This window comes from Scyliorhinus torazame, chromosome 7 (assembly GCF_047496885.1).
Source record: "Scyliorhinus torazame isolate Kashiwa2021f chromosome 7, sScyTor2.1, whole genome shotgun sequence".
Classification (NCBI taxonomy): domain Eukaryota; kingdom Metazoa; phylum Chordata; class Chondrichthyes; order Carcharhiniformes; family Scyliorhinidae; genus Scyliorhinus; species Scyliorhinus torazame.
In genome coordinates, this window is record NC_092713.1 from 263,493,354 (window position 1) to 263,511,639 (window position 18,286).

The 18,286-nt window shown below is 49.4% G+C and overlaps 1 protein-coding gene across 4 annotated transcripts in view; it reads right to left on the bottom strand.

The window, feature by feature from the left end:
• Positions 1 to 4,010: 4,010 nt before the first annotated feature.
• slc25a48 (solute carrier family 25 member 48) overlaps positions 4,011 to 18,286 on the bottom strand; it is a 35,701-nt gene continuing 21,425 nt past the window's right edge. For all 4 annotated transcript variants that reach the window (XR_011948359.1, XM_072512372.1, XM_072512370.1 and 1 more), the window contains 2 exons: positions 7,648 to 7,781; positions 4,011 to 5,397 (listed from right to left, as the gene is read on the bottom strand). Coding sequence is in view for 3 of the 4 variants with exons in the window: in XM_072512372.1 (XP_072368473.1) it covers positions 5,293 to 5,397; positions 7,648 to 7,781 (239 nt within the window). In the remaining variant the exon portion in view is untranslated. The remainder of the gene's footprint in view (positions 5,398 to 7,647; positions 7,782 to 18,286) is intronic.

Here is an 18,286-nt window from a genome sequence, read left to right on the forward strand (position 1 = left end):
CACTCACTTCGGTTGGGCACTTTAGTGATGAGGCGTCTGGTACACTCACTGGTGCGCAGAGGGGCCGGGAGGTCGGAGGGCAGCCCGTCGCAAGCAAACATCTGCCGCCCAGATGGATCCCGGGTTCCTGGAGTTACCACAGCCGCCCATAGGTCCGATGCAACCACCGAACCTGGGACAAGCGAAGAGGGTGACGGCCGGCTTGCAGCGGCTGCAGTCGCAGGTGGAGGAGTGCACCCACGTCCAGGAGCTGGGAGTGGTACCGGTCATGCTTGCCACCCAGGCCGACACCGCACGGGTGGCGTCCGCGGTGGAGGTAATGGGTGCGACGGTGTCAGACATGGGGAGCAGTTTGCGAGGCCTGGGGCTTTCCGTTAAGGCGGCGTGTGTGGCCCAGGACATGGCTGCCCTCTCACAGGAAGCCATGAGCCAGACCCAGCGGCAGATGGCAGAGGTGCTCAATGCCGTGGCCCTGTCTCAGCAGGCCATGGCCCAGTCTCAGCAGGCCATCGCTGAGGGCATCAGCGCCATTGCCCATGTGCTAGCCGGCGTCGCACAGTCACAGACAGGGATGGGCAACTCCTTGAGCTCCATGGCTGCAAACCTGCAGACCCTTGTCGATACCAGCACGGGCCTCCAGGACTGGCAGCGCCAGGTGTCGGAGGGGCGTCGGATGGCCAGTCCTTTCGCATCCCCGACCCATGTAGAGGCCCGGGGGCCATCGGGCACCCCGAGGGAGGAGGAAGTGCTGGGGCCCGTCCCGGGTCCCCCTGTAGGGGAGGTCCCGGAACACCGCAACACCTCGGAATCCCCCCCTTCCGTCCCAGGTGCATCGGGTGGGCAACGGGCAGGATAGGCTGGCAGCTCACCATCCCAGTCGCCCAGGCCGCAGCATGGCCCATCTAGGCCAGGACGCCCCAGGAAACGGCCGCCAAAGGGATCCCGAGTCAGAGGGCAGGAATCGCAGGAGTCCACCTCCAGTTCTGCTGTACCGTCTGGGGAACCACCTAGGTGTAGTCAAAGGGCCCGTAAGGCCAAACAATTAGACACTGAGTAAGTTGGCACGGGTGCAGGGAACAGATGAGTTTTACGTCTAGGGCACGTGTATGCACTGTTTCTGTTATTAAAATCAATTTTATACCTACAGAAGCTACCTTTGTGCTCTGTCCGAAGCGTGCGGGGTTGTCATGTACGTTGAGCGCCAGTGTGTGTGAGGGGTGGTCTTACGTCAGCCTCAGGTGAGTCTTCCCCCTGGGCCTCCCTCACCATTCCCCCGGGCAGAGGACGGGACCGTGCGCTGCAGTGTCACAGCCGCATGCAGGGATGGTCCGGGTGGATGGTGGTACTGTGGCCATGGGTCAGACATCGTCCAACGATGTGGAGCCAGGAGCTCATCGCAGAGCGGGTTGTCATCATTCTCTATGGCCTGCAATAGACACGCTTCCACCGGCGACTATGTGAGCCCGGCCCGTTGTGCCGCAGGTGGATCTGCAATGGAGGGGTGGTGTGCATGCAGGTCGGGTGGGAGTGGTTGGGGGGGGTGAGGGTGCTGGGTGGGGAAGTGAGGGTGTTCGTGTATTGCCATGGTGTGTGGTATGTGGCCAAAGTCGCCGATTCCCACGCCCCCTAGTCAGTGAAGCAGGCGTCGATCAGCCTGTCCCGTGCCCGCTGGCCCAGCGGTAACGGCGGACAGCAACCCATGTCTAGCCCATCTGCCCTGACCATTGCCCCCATCCCCCTCATCTGGGGAGGACTGCGCCTCTTCCTGCTGCTCCTCCACTCCGCCCTCCTCTGCCTGTGGCACATCGCCCCTCTGCTGGGCTATGTTGTGCAGGACACAGCACACCACAATGATGCGGCCGACCCTATCTGACGGATACTGGAGGGCGCTCCCAGAGAGGTTCAGGCACCGGAAACGCATTTCGAGCACACCAATGCACCTCTCTATCACACGCCTTGTCGCTACATGGGCATCATTGTAGCTGTTCTCCACGTCATTCTGTGGCCTCCGTATAGGCGTCATCAGCCACAACCGCAACGGATAACCCCTGTCGCCAGCAACCAGCCCCTCAGCCGGGGGTGGCGTCCCTCGTACATGCCGGGGATGTAAGACCGTGACAACACGTACGAGTCATGTACACTTCCCGGTTACCGGGCGCAGACGTGCAGGATAATCATGCGGTGATCGCAGACCACCTGGATGTTCATGGAATAGGTCCCCTTCCTATTGGTAAACACGGCCCTGTTATCTGCAGGTGGCTGCACGGCGATCGCGCCCTGGACCATGGGAAACCCGGCCATGGCAGAGAAACCCACGGCCCGGGCAGCCTGGCTGGCCCGGGTCACAGGGAAGCGGATGTAGCGGTCCACAATGGCATATAGGGCGTCTGTTACTGCCCGGATGCACCGATGTCTGCGAGATACCAGACAGGTCCCCACCTGGCATCTGGAATGACCCCGTGGCATAAATGTTCAGGGCCACCGTAACCTTGATGGACACGGGGAGAGGGTGTCCCTCCCCGTGCCAGGTGCACCAGCAGGTGGCAGATGTGTGCCACAGTTTCCCGGCTCATCGGAGTCTCCTCCTGCAATCCCGGTCCATGAGGTCCAGGTACGACAGCCGGGGCCGGTACACACGGGGCCTCCTCGGGTGCCTCCACTGCCGTGGCGCTGCGACGTCCTCCTCCCCCTCCCCATGTTCCTCCTCCACTATGTGCTCCCCCTGCTCCTCCTCCTCGTCCTGTTGGGCAGGTGTCCCTCCAGCCTTGGCGGCTGCCGCCTGCCCCTCTGCGGCAGCCTGCGCCGCCTCTCTGGCACGCTTCTCCTCCCCTCCAGGGCAACATGGAGACTAGCGTGCCGCCACGGCGGCCAACATCGCTGGCTGATCAGAGAACATGACGGCCTGCGGGGAGGGGGGGAAACGACGACATGTCATCATTGCCCGTACCCCCCCTCCCTCCAGCCAGGTGGCATGGACCGCATGGGCGCAACTGTTGGAGAATGGCACCTGGCCAGGCGGACAAACTCCCTTGCCCTCGCACCCCCCGTCCCCGACATTCACCCCCCCTCGCCGGCACTCATCCCCCCGTCCCCCTCCCCGGCAGTCACCCCCCTGTCCCCCTCCCCGGCACACCCCCCCCCCCCGTCCCCCTCCCCGGCAGTCACCCCCCTGTCCCCCTCCCCGGCACACCCCCCCCCCCGTCCCCCTTCCCGGCACGCACCCCCAACGTCCCCGGCACTCACCCCCCTCCGTCCCTCACCCCCCCCCCCCATTCCCGGCACTCACCCCCACCCCCCCCGTCCCCGGCACTCACCCCCCCCCATCCTCGGCACTCCCCCGAAGCCCACCCCACCCCACCCCACGTCGCACACACACCCACACACACCTCTCCCCCACACACACAGATTGCGGCCACACCATCACCTCTCCTGCGGCCACCCCCCAGGCCGTGACCTACCTCCACGCTGGACGGCGTCAACTATCAGCACTGGTTGACGCCGTTCAAAAGGTGTTTTGATTTACGTCGGCGGGACCCGCAGTCCATTGTCTCGCTCCCGCCCCTGCCATTCTCCGAGGCGGGCGGCGCGATTGACGGCGCACCGACTTTTCACCCTTCGGAGAATTTGGCGGGTGGTGGGGGCGGGAGTTACATCGCCCCCAGCGATTCTCTGACCCAGTGGGGGGGCGGAGAATCGCGCCCCTGTTCTGGCTTTGAAATGGTGTGTGTATAAACCTGTGATGCAGACCTGCTCTCACACACAAAACCTATATTATTCCCATTCTCACTCTCTAACATAACTTCTCTTGACCAGGTTAGCCCTTGCCCTATTTCTTTCTCTCGCCACTCACACATTCTCTGTGCTGTGACGTGCCTACATCAGTTCTTCTTGGCATGAACATTTGTGGTTTCGTGTTCCAGATGTCTGTGTTAAATCTTTGCTTGCTCTCGACTAAATAGGCCCTACTTCTTCAGATGTCACTAGCAGCAGCTATGCTCAACTTACGTGTATAATGTAAAAATAACACAATTTATTTTTGTTAATTAATTATAAAATTGTTCATTAAGAAAGATTTATAAAGTTTGCACGTTCTCCCCGTGTCTGCATGGGTCTCACCCCCACAACCCAAAGATGTGCAGGGTAGGTGGATTGGCCACGCCAAATTGCCCCTTAATGGGAAAAAAATAATTGGGTACTCTAATTTTTTTTAAAAAGATTTCCCCCTATTCTGGTTTTTTTTGGTATGATTTGTTGATGCAAATCAATCTGAAAGTAGTTAATCCAATACTAACAATTATGTACAGTTAATTCATCAAAAACACTGAATATAGGGTTGCCAAATATCCAGGATTGTCCTGGAGCCTCCAGGAATTAATGATAAATCCCAAGGACACTGCTGCCAGCATCCCAGTAGACAATCCAGAGAGGCATTTTTAAAACCTGCCATTTCTTCATTTTCTTATCATTTTCTATTGGTTACAAAAATATTGAAAGTAGGAAGGGGGGAGGGAGCACTTGTGAGGAGGAGTGGTGAGAGATAGGAGGTTGCGTGACAACTCCCAAGAACATATCCAACGTGTGTTGGCAGCACTATTTGCAATTTTTTGTTGAGTCACGGTATGATATTAGTCTCCAATTAATTCTGCAAATTAACTCCTTCCCCATCCCCAACTCTATAAACAGAAACAGTAAAAGCCAGAAATACTCAGCAGGTTAGGCAGCTTTTAAGGAGAAACAGAAGTTAGTCAGTCCATGTTTCAAGTCTAAAGATTCCTCTTCGGGACTGTTCCTCAATCTGTGCGGATTTCCTTTAATCCACTAAATATGTTTTCCAGGAAACATTGCACATAACTCGGAATGATGGCACACTTCAAAAGTTATCTCTGTTATCTCAAATGCTTTTTCTGACTACGAGCCTTTGACAGGTCGAATTCGGGAGCCAAGGAAAGACGAGTCAATTGTTATAAATTTGATCAATTATCGGTTGGGGCAGGGCAGCACGGTGGCGCAGTGGTAGCATTGCAGTCTCACGGCTCCGAGGTCCCAGGTTTGATCCTGGCTCTGGGTCACTGTCCGTGTGGAGTTTGCCCATTCTCCCCGCGTTTGCGTGAGTTCCGCCCCCACAACCCAAAGATGGGCAAGGTAGGTGGATTGAACATGCTAAAATTGCCCCTTAATTGGAACAAATGAATTGGGTACTCTAAATTTTTTTTAAAAAATTATCAGTTGGGGCAGGGAACTATTCAACTGGTCAAGTTTCATAAACATCAGAAGTCAAGGTTACTTTTCTGCTCATTGACCTCGCAATGCTTTCAGTGCAAGCTCATATCCCAAAAACATGGCTGCACTCATAGGGAATCCACGAATAGCATTCACGAATGCTCCTTTAAAAAATACCTAGTAAATAAAAGAAACATTTTTAATATCTTCCCCAAGCAGCAATAGCTCGATGTACATTTCTTTGTTTATTTTGTTATTTTCTATGAAGCAATTATTGCTTTCTCTAGTGATTGAAATTTCTCCAACTCAAAAACGTCCCGAAAGACGTGCTGTTAGGTGATTTGGACATTCTGAATTCTCCCTCCATGCACCCGAACATGCACTGGAATATGGCGACTAGTTGCTTTTCACAGTAACTTCATTGCAGTATAAATGTAAGCCAACTTGTGACAATAAAGATTATTATAAAAACATTGGCAAGCAACCTGCATGTTGAAACCTGAAAAGACACAAAGGGAGGTGCCCCTCTTCTGATACCTATCTGTCTATATCAATGCACCTAGTGAACAAAGAATATTTCCTTAGGCCAATTCTTTAGCAATTGCAAACTTAACATGCAAGGAGCTGCAGCCACATGTCTGAGCCTTAACATTCTTTATGCTACATTTGTCAGCCTAAAACACATATCGATTTTGGCTGGATGGTTTTGCCTTCAATCTATAATTTAAAAACAACATCCTCTGGATGCACTCTACTCATTTCCCCTTTCCCAAGAAACCTGGCATTGCAGCTCTGGTGGAATCATTTGATATTTGCCACCTACTCTCACAGATAAAGTTATTTTCATTTCCTGATTGTGAACAAAAAGCTGACCCAAATAATAACAAAATGAGTACGCCTATTCGTCAAATCCTTGTGTCTTTTCGAAGTTCACTTACAAGAGTTGTGCTGGGTCAACACAGCTGAGGGTCAGAACCTAAATTCTGCCTTTATAGAGGAGATCTTATTGAACCATTCAGGATTCTGAGAGTACTTGGCAGGATAATGCTGAGAGGATGGGTGAGATTTAAACACTCTATGGGGGTCTCATCCACTGGTCGATAGAACCATTGGAGAATGCTTATCTTTTCCGTGGGGAAGGCCCAACGGTTTTAAATGCCCTTCAGGAACTTTAGTGGCCACCATTAGGCCTTCACTGGTATTCAGGCACCAGTGGAGATACTCCCACCTGGCTGCCAAAAGCTGACAACCAATGAGAGGCCAGCAGCTCCTCATTGTCATCGGCACCACTGGGGGTAGAGGCACCCACCAGATGTTCAGGATCATCAAGGGACCCCCAGGCGAAATGTATGCAAGGGTAGGCTCGGGATCGCACAATTGGTGTCATTCGAGAGCTGGTCAGGGGTCGAAGGCATGGATAGAAAAGTGGCCTTCAATGGCCGCCCCTCCTGATACCGGGTTCCTCAACAATATGCTCAGGGGAATCCTTATGTGGGCGTGTCTGGTAGACCCCAAGGAAGGGGAGGTGTGCATGTCATTTATGGCCATGTGTGGTCCCCAGTCCCTTCCTGCCTGCCAGCAGCCTCTGCAGTGAAACCTGCTGGGTTCCTCACTTTTCCTCCCACATTCCCAAGCTAGACAAAAACATTGTGGCAGAATGAGGCCCTTAAGTGGCCATTAATTAGTCATTTATTGGCCTCATTAGACCTAAGGGCAGGTGGGCTGCCTGATGCATTAGCCACCCACAGTATTGCGGTTCTAGGGTGGGAGGGTTGGCAGCGGGCCGGTCACCCGAAGAGCATAAATACGTCAGTGCGGTGCGTAAAATCCATCCCCTACATAGATAGTCAGAAGCACCTTGCGGCAAGTTGAATGGTGCTGCCTTTAAATAATGCTGGTTGGGTGGGTGTGATGGTGGGGGGGAGGGGGGTTTGTGGCATTTTAATGCATGTTCAGTTATGTGAGCTTAAGATAGGGCATTAAAAGAAGTGGCAAGGTCCAAAATGACAGGTAAAACATCAAATCAATATTATGATCTACCTACTCTGTTTACTTCTGACACTTGCGCGGAATACCCGTGCAATCATCCTTGTTGCAGGTCTCACCATAAGTAGACAGGCGTACCCCCACCCCACCCCCATTTCTTACCCCAACTGATTCCCAAAGCGCCAGGACTACTGAGCTGAATTTTGGCATCGGTGAGTTTACACTACATTTAAGCTTTGCTGCACTCGATAAGGGAGTTCTTGATGGCATAATATACAAGCACTTCTATCCTGAATCCAGTTTGTGTTGTACCTGACCTGAATAGAATTATTTTAACTCCGGCTCCTTAACAAAAAATGATTATGGTGGTGTTGAACTGGTCTAAACTCCATTTCACTCCAAAGTATCCCTATTTTCTGTTTCCATTGGCAATTCACTTACATTCAGTCCTTCCTTTTGGTAGCTCTGCTGAATACAATGCACAATCCCCTTGTATCTTGTCTCGCTGACTCCATCAGCTTGAAGGCGACTTTTGACAACATCCATGGGAGTTGCAGTACCCCACGAAATGCTTCCTAAAAGCACAAATTTGAACAGTCACTATCCAAAACTAACAAGTCCTGCTCCAAAATGTAATAATACCGTATCATTGAAGTTGAGGTGTAATCTATGGAGTATCTGCAAATATAGTCGCATGGTTGGCAGCAGGTGACCATATGCAAATGATGCAACAGAATGATCTCAAGGAGTTATGGTTTTGTAAGTAGGCCACCCAGAATCATATTTTTACTACTTTCCCTTGCTCATGTTTTCCTCTTGGAACATATCTTGAACATTTGAGTTGAATGGCTTTTATCACTGCTGCTTTACTGGCTGCCAGGAAAACGAGAGCAACCAAAAACGACTTGCAGGAACCAAGGTCTTTGAGTTAGTAGACTACAGAATGTGAAGCAAAGGTTTGGCAAGGATGGTTCTGGAAAAAAAAAAAATCAGAAAACCAACCAATAACAAGCCCACTTATATCACAGCCATAATTGGAGGAGATGGAAATTGAAGGAAAATGAGGTGATTACTCCTTGCATGGAAAGGTTTGATCACCACTTGCCACCTACTCACAACAGCCTGGTCTCTTACACAGCCATGCGTGTGTTCCTCTACACCATGGGCCTACACCTGTCACCATTTTAAAAATCAGGAGTGCTCGGCTTCATTTTGTGGTTAATATTCTTTCAAACAATTTAATACAAAATTTAATTTTAACATGGGATTATATACTGGAATACAATATCAGCTGTTTAGAGGAATGGCCCTTTAGTATCACCAGTCCAATATACTGAGACGAAATACTACTGTGCGCGATTCACCAGCATAATTTGAAAGTCCAGTTTCCGGCACGTTTGACGGGGTGATTCGCGATGGCTGCAATGCTGAGACTGAAATCGCTATTCAACGGCACATGGCCTTTCTTTGCACATTGGTGAGTTTCTCCCCATCGAGGCCACACTTTGAAATTTTTCCAGCACTGGGGAGCTGAACTTGCCAGCAGGACAGCTTCTCAAAGATCATTTTCAAAGGCTGCATCGATCTCCGCACCATCCCCACCCCCCTTTCAGGACCCTCCCTTCACCCCTCCCCAAACGTTCTGCGGCCCCCTCAACCCCCTTTCATGGACATGGCCCCCCCAGGCCCTGACCCTTGGCGATGCCAACCTGGCACCTGGGCACTGCCAGGTTGGCACTGTCAGTGTGCCCGGGTACCAACCTGCCCTGTCCCCGGCCACCCGAATGGGCTATTATGGTTTCTGAGATCCCCACCCCCCTCCGCATGCCTGGGCCATGCTTGTAGAAACCAATGCTAATCGGCGCCCGGTTGAGGCTCTCAGGCGCAGCCATTGACTCCCAGGTGACAGCGGCATTGGGGATATTTAAATGAGCCTAATAACTCACTTAAATATCATTATCTGAATTATGCCCAGCGATCGTGCCGGGCGTCGCGAGTTGGGTCTCTAGCGATCGGCCCAGTGTGAAACCCGATTTGGGGCTCTCATGGGATTCAGCTGTCACATCCGTTTCCGCGCCGGCTGCATTGCGGTGGCTGAATTGCGCCCATTATCTCCGATACCCTCGTGGAATCTTCTGTAATTTTTTCACACCTACGTATACAGTGCAAGCCCAATATCACTGATACACAACTCTCAGGCATGCTCCCAATTTTATTTTTTTGTGAATACCTGCTGATCAGGGCTGGTTTAGCTCAATGGGCTAGACAGCTGATTTGGGATGCAGATCAAAGCCAGCCGGTTGGGTTTAATTCCCGTAACAGCTCACCCAAACAGGCACCGGAATGTGGTGACTAGGGGCTTTTCATAGTAATATCATACTTATGACAATAAAAGGTTATTATTATTATCAAGACACACACAACTCATTCTATGCCAACACGGAAATTTGGGCCTAGATTCTCTTCTCAGTACCACTAAAAGTGGATGCCTCAAGAGGCCAAATTATCGCTGAAGCTGTCCTGCCAGCTCTTTCAGTCACAAACACTTTGCTGATTTTCCCAGAAGTCATTAAGTCTATATCCCCACCAAGGGATTAAAAGAGGCGTGTTTTGATTGAAGTATATAAGTTCCTGAACAGTATTGACAATGTGGATATGGAAAGAATGTTTCCTCGAGTGGGTGAGTCCAAAACTATCGGGGCACCATTTTTTAATTAGGGGTCGCCCTTTTAGGACAGAGATGAGAAATGTTTTCACTCAGAGGGTTTAGCGACTTTGGAACTCCCTGCTTCAGAAGGCAGATCATTGAATATTTTTATGGCGGAGGTAGACGGATTCTTGTCAGGCATTGGAATCAAAGATTATCGGGCCTAGATGGGAACGTGGAATTTGAAACACAAAAAAAACAGCCATGGTCTTGTCGAATGGCAGAATAGGCCAGAGGGGCTGAATAGCCTACTTCTGCTCTTGTTTTATATGTTCGTATGTCTGTTTCAATTGCTGCAAGTTTAAGGAATTCCACTTGAGCTACTCCAGAAGCAGGTGCTACTCCACTGCCATGCTCCGCCTTTTTCCCACAATGCCCCCCCCCCCGCAACCTCTACTCCCACTCTAGCCCTTGGAAGGCTGGCTGGGATACAAGTAGCTGAATTTGGTGCAGGCCAAACAGGCTGGGAAGAAAATGTAACTGGTCTGATTAGTAAGTTTGCGGACGACACAAAGGTTGGTGGAATTGCGGATATCGATGAGGACTGTCAGAGGATACAGCAGGATTTTGATCGTTTGGAGACTTGGGCGGAGATGACAGATGGAATTTAATCCAGACAAATGTGAGGTAATGCATTTTGGAAGGTAGGGAATATACAGTGAATGGTAGAACCCTCAAGAGTATTGACAGTCAGGGAGATCTAGGTGTTAAGATCCACAGGTCACTGAAAGGGGCAGCACAGATGGAGAAGGTAGCCAAGAAGGCATACGGCATGCCTGCCTTCATTGGCCGGGACATTGAGGATAAAAATTGGCAAGTTATGTTGCAGCTGTATAGAACCTTAATTAGGCCACACTTGGAGTATAGTGTTCAATTCTGGTCGCCACACTACCAGAAGGATGTGGAAGCTTTAGAGAGGGTGCAGAAGAGATTTACCAGGATGCTGCTCGGTATGGAGGGCATTAGCTATGAGGAGAGGGTGAATAAACTTGGTTTGTTCTCACTGGAACGAAGGAGGTTGAGGGGCAACCTGATAGAGGTATACAAAATTATGAGGGGCACAGACAGAGTGGATAATCAAAGACTTTTTCCCAGGGTAGAGGATTCAATTACTAGGGGCCATATGTTTAAGGTGCGAGGGACAAGGTTTAGAGGAGATGTACGGGGCAAGTGTTTTACACAGAGGGTAGTGGGTGCCTGGAACTCGCTGCCGTAGGATGTGGTGGAAGCAGGAACGATAGTGACGTTTAGGGGGCATCTTGACAAATACATGAATAAATGGGATATGGACCCCGGAAGTGTAGAAGATTTTAGTTTAGACGGGAAGCTATGATTAATCTAGGACAAAGGTTCGGCACAACATCGTGGGCCGAAGGGCCTGTTCTGTGCTGTATTTTCTATGTTCTATGTTCTATGAAGCATGGTCGGCGCAGGCTTGGAGGGCCCAAGGGCATGTTCCTGTGCTGTACTTTTCTTTGTTCTTTGTACAATCATCATGTCAAACCTCTGAGTAATGTGCCTCGCACAGATGTGTTTCATATAAAAAATCAACAATGTTGGTCTCCACCAAACCTCAACCAAATTGTCCTTCTTGTGAAAGAGAGAATGAATAAGCATTACATTAGTGGTGTTTTCTCCACTAAGGCTTCTGGAGCTAAAATAAGCCACACAGAGAAGGAGGAGCGTGGTCTTGAAGAAAGCTGAAATCTAGGATAACAATCTTAAAATTTACGGTTCTCAAATGGGGAACTAGTGATGGGCACCAAGGACAGAGTTAATAGGTGAATGAGATTTCTGGCGAGGTAAGATCCCGACAGCACAATTTTGGATGGGCACAGATTATGCAAGGTGGAGATGGGAGCCCTCACTGGACTGGCCAAGTCGAGATGAGAAATGGACGAGGTCCAAGGGTAGATTCTTGGGCAACCCCAGATGTAACAATGTGTGAGAAGGAGCAGTAGCTGTTGTTGATGATTCCTTGACTACGAATAGGTTTCAATGGAACTAAGCCAGCTCAGTTCCAACTCGCTGGATGATGGAGGAGGGGCATTAGAAGAGGAAGGTGCGGTCTACTATATCACAACTATAGAGAGGTCGAGAAGGATGGGAATGCCGAGTTTATCATAGTCAGTTGTATAGAGTTCCATTTGTAACTTTAACAAGGGCTGTTTCAATATGTGACTGAGCAGGGAACTTGGTTGCAGGGACTCAACTATGAAATTGTGGTAAAGGTGGGCATGAATTCTGGAAGTGAGAATAAATTCATGTACATTGGAGGGAGGTTGGAAATTGGATCTTAGTTCGTAGGTTCAAAGAGTATTTTTTTGGAGACAATGTAATGTCAGCAGATTTGAAGGGGGACAACAGCAGAAGAGAGGAAATAATTAACAAGATCAGTTAATGTGAGCCATGTAAGGGAAGTTGAACTGTCAACAGTTTGGTTGCAAAATGATCAAGGGAGCAGGGGTCGATGACATACGGTTGGAAAAGCATTAAAGGAGATGAGATAGAATCCAGAAGAAGGCTCAGTTCAGGCCTAGGGCGACAGGGATTTTTGAGGAAGTTTCATCAAAGGGGCTGGGAAATGAGCCAAGTGGTAGAGTCAGAGGTGACCAAATGATGGTCTCAATCAGAATCACAGGTGGTTACAGCACCAGAGGCCATTACGCCCATCCTGTTTATGTTGTCTCTCTGAAGGACCAATTCACCTACTTGCCTTCATCCGTGGCTTCGTACATTCTTCCTTTTCTGGAAACTACGCACTTGAATCCCTCTATTAGATTTACCACTCTCCTCCAGATCCTCCACCACTCTCAGGCACATCTTAACCATTCACAGGGTGACATAGGGCACGATCTTCCCAAAGGGGAACAAAGTTCCCGAGCGAGCGCGTTTAGCCGTGTGTTTCCCGGCACTCGCAGTGCCGACAAACACATGGCTACTCAACGCGACTCATTTTGAATAAGGGGCCTTAACAGAGAACGCGTGGCTGAGGCTGCACATAGCCCCGTTTTTTACAATGGGGAGCTCCGCTCGCGGGAACTCCCTGTTGTAGCGAGAGATCGGGATGTCATTTTTAAATGGCATCCCAATTCTGAGCCACAAAAAAAAATCCCCAACCTCCCCCAGACCAAACGCAACATGGGAGGGTCACCCGGCCCCCCATCACCCACACCAGGCAAATCCAGCCGATTGCACGCGCACACAAATGCCAGTTTGGCAGTGCCAACCTGACACTACCAGCTGGTGGGGCACTGCCAGGGTGCCAGGCTGACACTTCCAGGATAGCCAGGTGGCACCAGTAGTGCCAGGGCACCGCCCTGCCCAAAGTGCATGCAGCTGGGAGCCTCCAATCCCAAATGAGACCCCTACGAGTGCCATTCCGTCTGGTCTCCATTGTAGGGGCCAATACCAAACGGCGCTCGCCCGAGGCGAACGGACTGAATCCCAAACCCTCAGATACCTTGGGAATCTGCACATTAGAGTATGCATACTGCCTCGTTCTAATATGCAGATTTGCCAAAAACCGGCGGGATTCCCCTTGCAATTTCTCGCGAGCATGTTGCGAGCCGGCCAAATCCCGGGAGCGGGGATCTCCCGGCTTTCACCGGCCACGCTGCACCGTGGCGAGCTGGGTGTTCAATGCAGTGTGGCCGTAAGTTCGCACCCAAAGTTTTTCCTTATGCCACCATTTTTTTTTCCAATTACCTTAAATCTGTGCCCTCTGCTTCCCAATTCTTCCACCAATGGGAACTGTTTCTCCCTATCTACCATGTGCAGAGTCTTGAATACCTTTAACAAATCTCCCCTCAACCTTCTCTTCTCCAAGGAAAATAGTCCTAACTTCTCCGATCTTTCTTCGTAGCTGAAGTTTCTCATCCTTGGAAGCATTATTATGAATCTTTTCTATATACTCTGAGGTCTTCACATCTTTCCCAAAATACAGCACCCAGAACTGAACATAATACTCCAGTTGAGGCCAAATCAATGTTTTATACAAGTTTACCATAACCTCATTGGTCTTGTATTCTATCACCCTATTAGTAAGCCTAGGATGTTGTATGCTTTATGAAGTGTTCTCTCAACTTGTCCTGCCACCTTCAATGATATGCACCTATACACCTTCTGTGCCTGTAACCTCGTTAAAGTTATATCCTTTATTTTATATTGTCTCTTCATGTTCTTTCCACTAAAATAAAGCACTTCACACTTCTCTGCCATTGGTCTGCCCATTCCACCAACTTGTCCAAGTTCTTTTGAAGTTCTACACTATCATCTTCAAAGTTAACAATATTTCCAAGTTTTGTATTGTCTGCAAATTTTGAAATTGTGCCCTGTACATCAATGTATATAGCAGGAAAAGCAAAGGTACTAACACTGATTCCTCGGGATCTCCACTATAAACCATCCTCTGATCCAAAAAACATCCATTAACCATCACTCTCTGTTTCCTGCCCCAAGACCAATTTTGTATCCATGTTGATGCTGTCCTTTTTATTCCAAGAGCTCAAACTTTGTTCACGAGTTTGCTGTGCGGCGCTTTATCAAATGTCTTTTGGAAGTCCAGGTTCACAACAATCAACGGCATTTCCCTCATCAACACTGTACCAGGTTTCTATTTTCTTTAAAGGCAGCCCTTTTTTGCAGCTCTACCTGCCAACCTTTACTTTCAATTTATCTTGGTCAGATCTATTCTTGCCCCATTAAAGCTGCCCCCCCCCCCCCCCCGATTAATTATACTCTGGATTGTTTCTTGTTCTTTTTCATACTCCTAGTGACACTTGATCCACCTCATTTCCAAACAGTGACCCTTTCTCCCTACTGAACAGGAGCCATACTGTATTAGAAGGTTCTCCTGAACACACTCTAAGAATGATTGTCCCCTCTTCCCTTTACACTACTCCTATCCGTGTCTATATTTGAATTTTTAAAATCCTCAAATTTTGCTCCTCCATAATTCTTTCTGACAAAATTGTCCATCAGCTCCCTGTACTTGCTGTCAGAGGTAACGGCAGAGGAGGGTGGTTTCAGAAGTTAGTTTGTAGTGCTTAAGACTTATAACTCCAGAACTAGCTGTATCTCCAGCCAGTCCATTGTAGCTTGGACTAGGCACCGTTATCAAGATGGTAGAAACTTGCCCAGGTTTGTCGTGTCCACAAAATGCAGCACAAATGCAATACAGTCAATTTCCGTCCCACAGATCTACTCCAAACGTTAAGAAAGTAATGGAAGATATTGGCAACAGTACTATAAAGCCGCACTTAATCACCAGTAACTCACTGACCAATATTCAGTTTGGGTTCTGCTAACCCCCGAAACTGGACCTCATTCCAGCCTTGACAAAAGAGATTAATTCCAGACGAGCTGAGAATGATTTCCCTTCATATTAAGGAGAAATCTGAATGAGTGTGGTATCAAGGAGTCCCAACAAAATTGCAATCAATAGAATTGAATGTGATAGAAATCAGACAGAAATTCTCCTTTGGTTAGAGTTATATCAGCATAAAGGAAGATGGTTGTTAGAGGCTAATCATCTCTGCCCAGGACATCACTGCAGGAGCTTCGCAGTACAGTCCTCGGCCCAACCATCTTCAGCTGCTTCAACAATGACCTTCCTTCCATCATAAGAACAGATATGCAAGGGTGTTTGCTGATTATTTCAGTGTTCAGTTCCATTCACATCTCATATAAGGAAACGACCTGCCTGCATGCAGCAAAGCATGCACACCTTTCAGGCTTGTGCTGCCAAGTGACATTTGTGTCATACAGGTGGTTGGTAAAGACCATCCACCTGTATTGGGGTGGTGTGGAAGAGATCACCATTAATCAGAAACTTAACATGGCCAACCACATAAATAGTGTGAAAATAAGAACACGGTAGCAGCTGGGCATTATGTGACAAATAACTCATGATCTGACTCCCCAGAAACGTTTCACATCTAAATGCCACAAGTCGGGAATCTGTAGGCATACTATCCACTTGCCTGGATCTGGCGGCACAGTGATTAGCACTGCTGCCTCACAGTGCCAGAGACCCAGGTTTGATTCCGACCTCGGGTGACTGTGTGGAGTTTATGTGTTCCCCCCATATTTGCATGCTTTCCTCTGGATGCTCCGGTTTCCTCCCATAGTCCAAAGATGTGCAGATTAGGATGATTGGCCATACAAAATTGCCCCTAGGTGGGGTGCTCTTTGGGAGGGTCGGTGCAGACTCGATGGGCCAAATGGCCTCATTCTGCACTGTAGGGATTCTATGATTCTAATAGCGCTTAAGAAGCTCAGCATCATCCAAGACAAGACAGCTTGCTTGATCAGTCCGCCATCCACCACCTTAAATATAAAAATAAATAAATAATCTTTATTGTCACAAGTAGGCTTACATTAACACTGCAATGAAGTTACTGTGAAAAGCCCCTAGTCGCCACATTCCAGCGCCTGTTCAGAGGGAGAATTCAGAATTCTCAGCTGGTATGGGAATTGAACCTGCGCAGTTGGCCTTGTTCTGCATCACAGAACAGCTGTCTGGCCCACTGAGCTAAACCAGCCCTCACTCCGCCATCAACACACAGTGACACCAGTGTGTGTCAACTATAAGACGCACTGCAGCAACTCACCAAGTACTTTCCAAAACTGACACATGAGAACACCATTAGCCCCAAGCAGCCCTCAAAATCAAGCACCTTACTGACTTAGAACCATATCACTGTTCCTTCATTATCGCTACATCAAAATCGTAGACCTCCCTCTCTAACAGCGCTGTGGGTATATCTACACCTCATGGACTGCAGCGGTTCAAGAAGATGGCTCACCGCCAACTCCTCCTGTTCAGTTTTGTATGGGCCGTATATGTTGGTCTTGACAGTGACAGACACATTCTCTGAATGAAAATAAAAAACTTTCCACAGGAATGGATACCGATGAAAGTTTCCAGAATAAAACAGTGCAACAATTTTCAGTATATCTACACTCATCACAACAAATCTCCAGAAATATATAAATTTCCCTTTAAGTAATAAATGACGCCTTGATGAGCACATCCTGTGCTTGCCACATAGCAAACAAATAGAAGAGTACATGGGAAGTGCAAAATAATATTTTGCAAGAATGCACAAATTTATCTTTTAAACTCCACAAAAGGTTATGAAATGGTAACATGCACTTGGCAAGCACCACGTTTCATCTGAATCTGACTAGACTACGGGCAGAATTCAACCAAAACATTTTGAGCAAGTTTAGCGGGGGTGGGGGGTTTCTCGCAGGCTTTTTGGACGAGATCCACATTGTTATTCGACCATGCTTAAGTCACTTTTTGGGGCCTTGGGGAGTTTCTCCCCAGTCAAGCCCACGCTTAAGGCATGATTTAATTTTTAAAAATCAGAGTCTGTTCTGGGTGGGATTAGCAGGATCGGTCCCGGTGCTTATAGTGCAGGGAATGACTGCTACTTAACGGACCTTTGTTGCTATTTCAGCCCCCGGCAGGAGCTCCTCATTACAGGAGATCCCTTGACACCCCCAGGCACGACCGCCAGACCCCCCCCCCAACTCACATTTAAGGTGTCCTTGGGCCCCCAGCACCCCATCTCACACGGGTAGGGCACCCCCAGGCCCAATCACTGGTGAGGGCAAAATGCCAGTCTGGCACCTTGGTACAGCCAGCCTGTCAGTGCAACCTTGGCACCCTGGCAAGGCCAGAATTGCTCCTGGTGACACTGCCAGGTACCCGGCTGGTACCAGCAGTGCCAGGGTGCCAGCCTGGCCAGAGACAGACCACCAGAGGGCCTCTGATTGCCTGGGAGGTCCCCCCCCACCCCCCCGTTCTGCCTCGTCCCATTTGTAGGGACCAGTGCTGAATGGCGCCCGGCAAGGGTCTCCTCGGCGAGTCTGGTAGGTGCCAGGTGGTTATTCGATCCGGTATCAGCATACTTAAGTAAGTTTCTTTACTCACTTAGCTATGAGAGTCTGTATCCGCCCATTGTGGGCAGGATCCAGATCGCAACTTCTCACGAGATCTGTTTAGATCTCACGAGGCGTACCAACCGGCAGGAATTCCAGGAGAGGCCTCTCCCAGGATCTACCAGCCGCGTCCCATCCTGATTCTGGCAGGACCCGGCCGGTAGATCGCAGCCTTAAATTTTGTCATTATTGCGGAGCAGAAATTGCCGGCAAGACTGGCTCCACAGAGATTGGGTCATCATTTTGAAAGGGTACCCAATATGTAAGTAAGCTTCAGGGTCCCCCCACCCACCCATGGGCAATGTCATCACCCACACATATGGGCATTACCCCATACCCATACATATGGGCATAGCCCCACTCCCGTCCAAGTGTAGACACCCTGCTAATGGGTCACTGAAGGCCCCCTCTTTTTAGGCC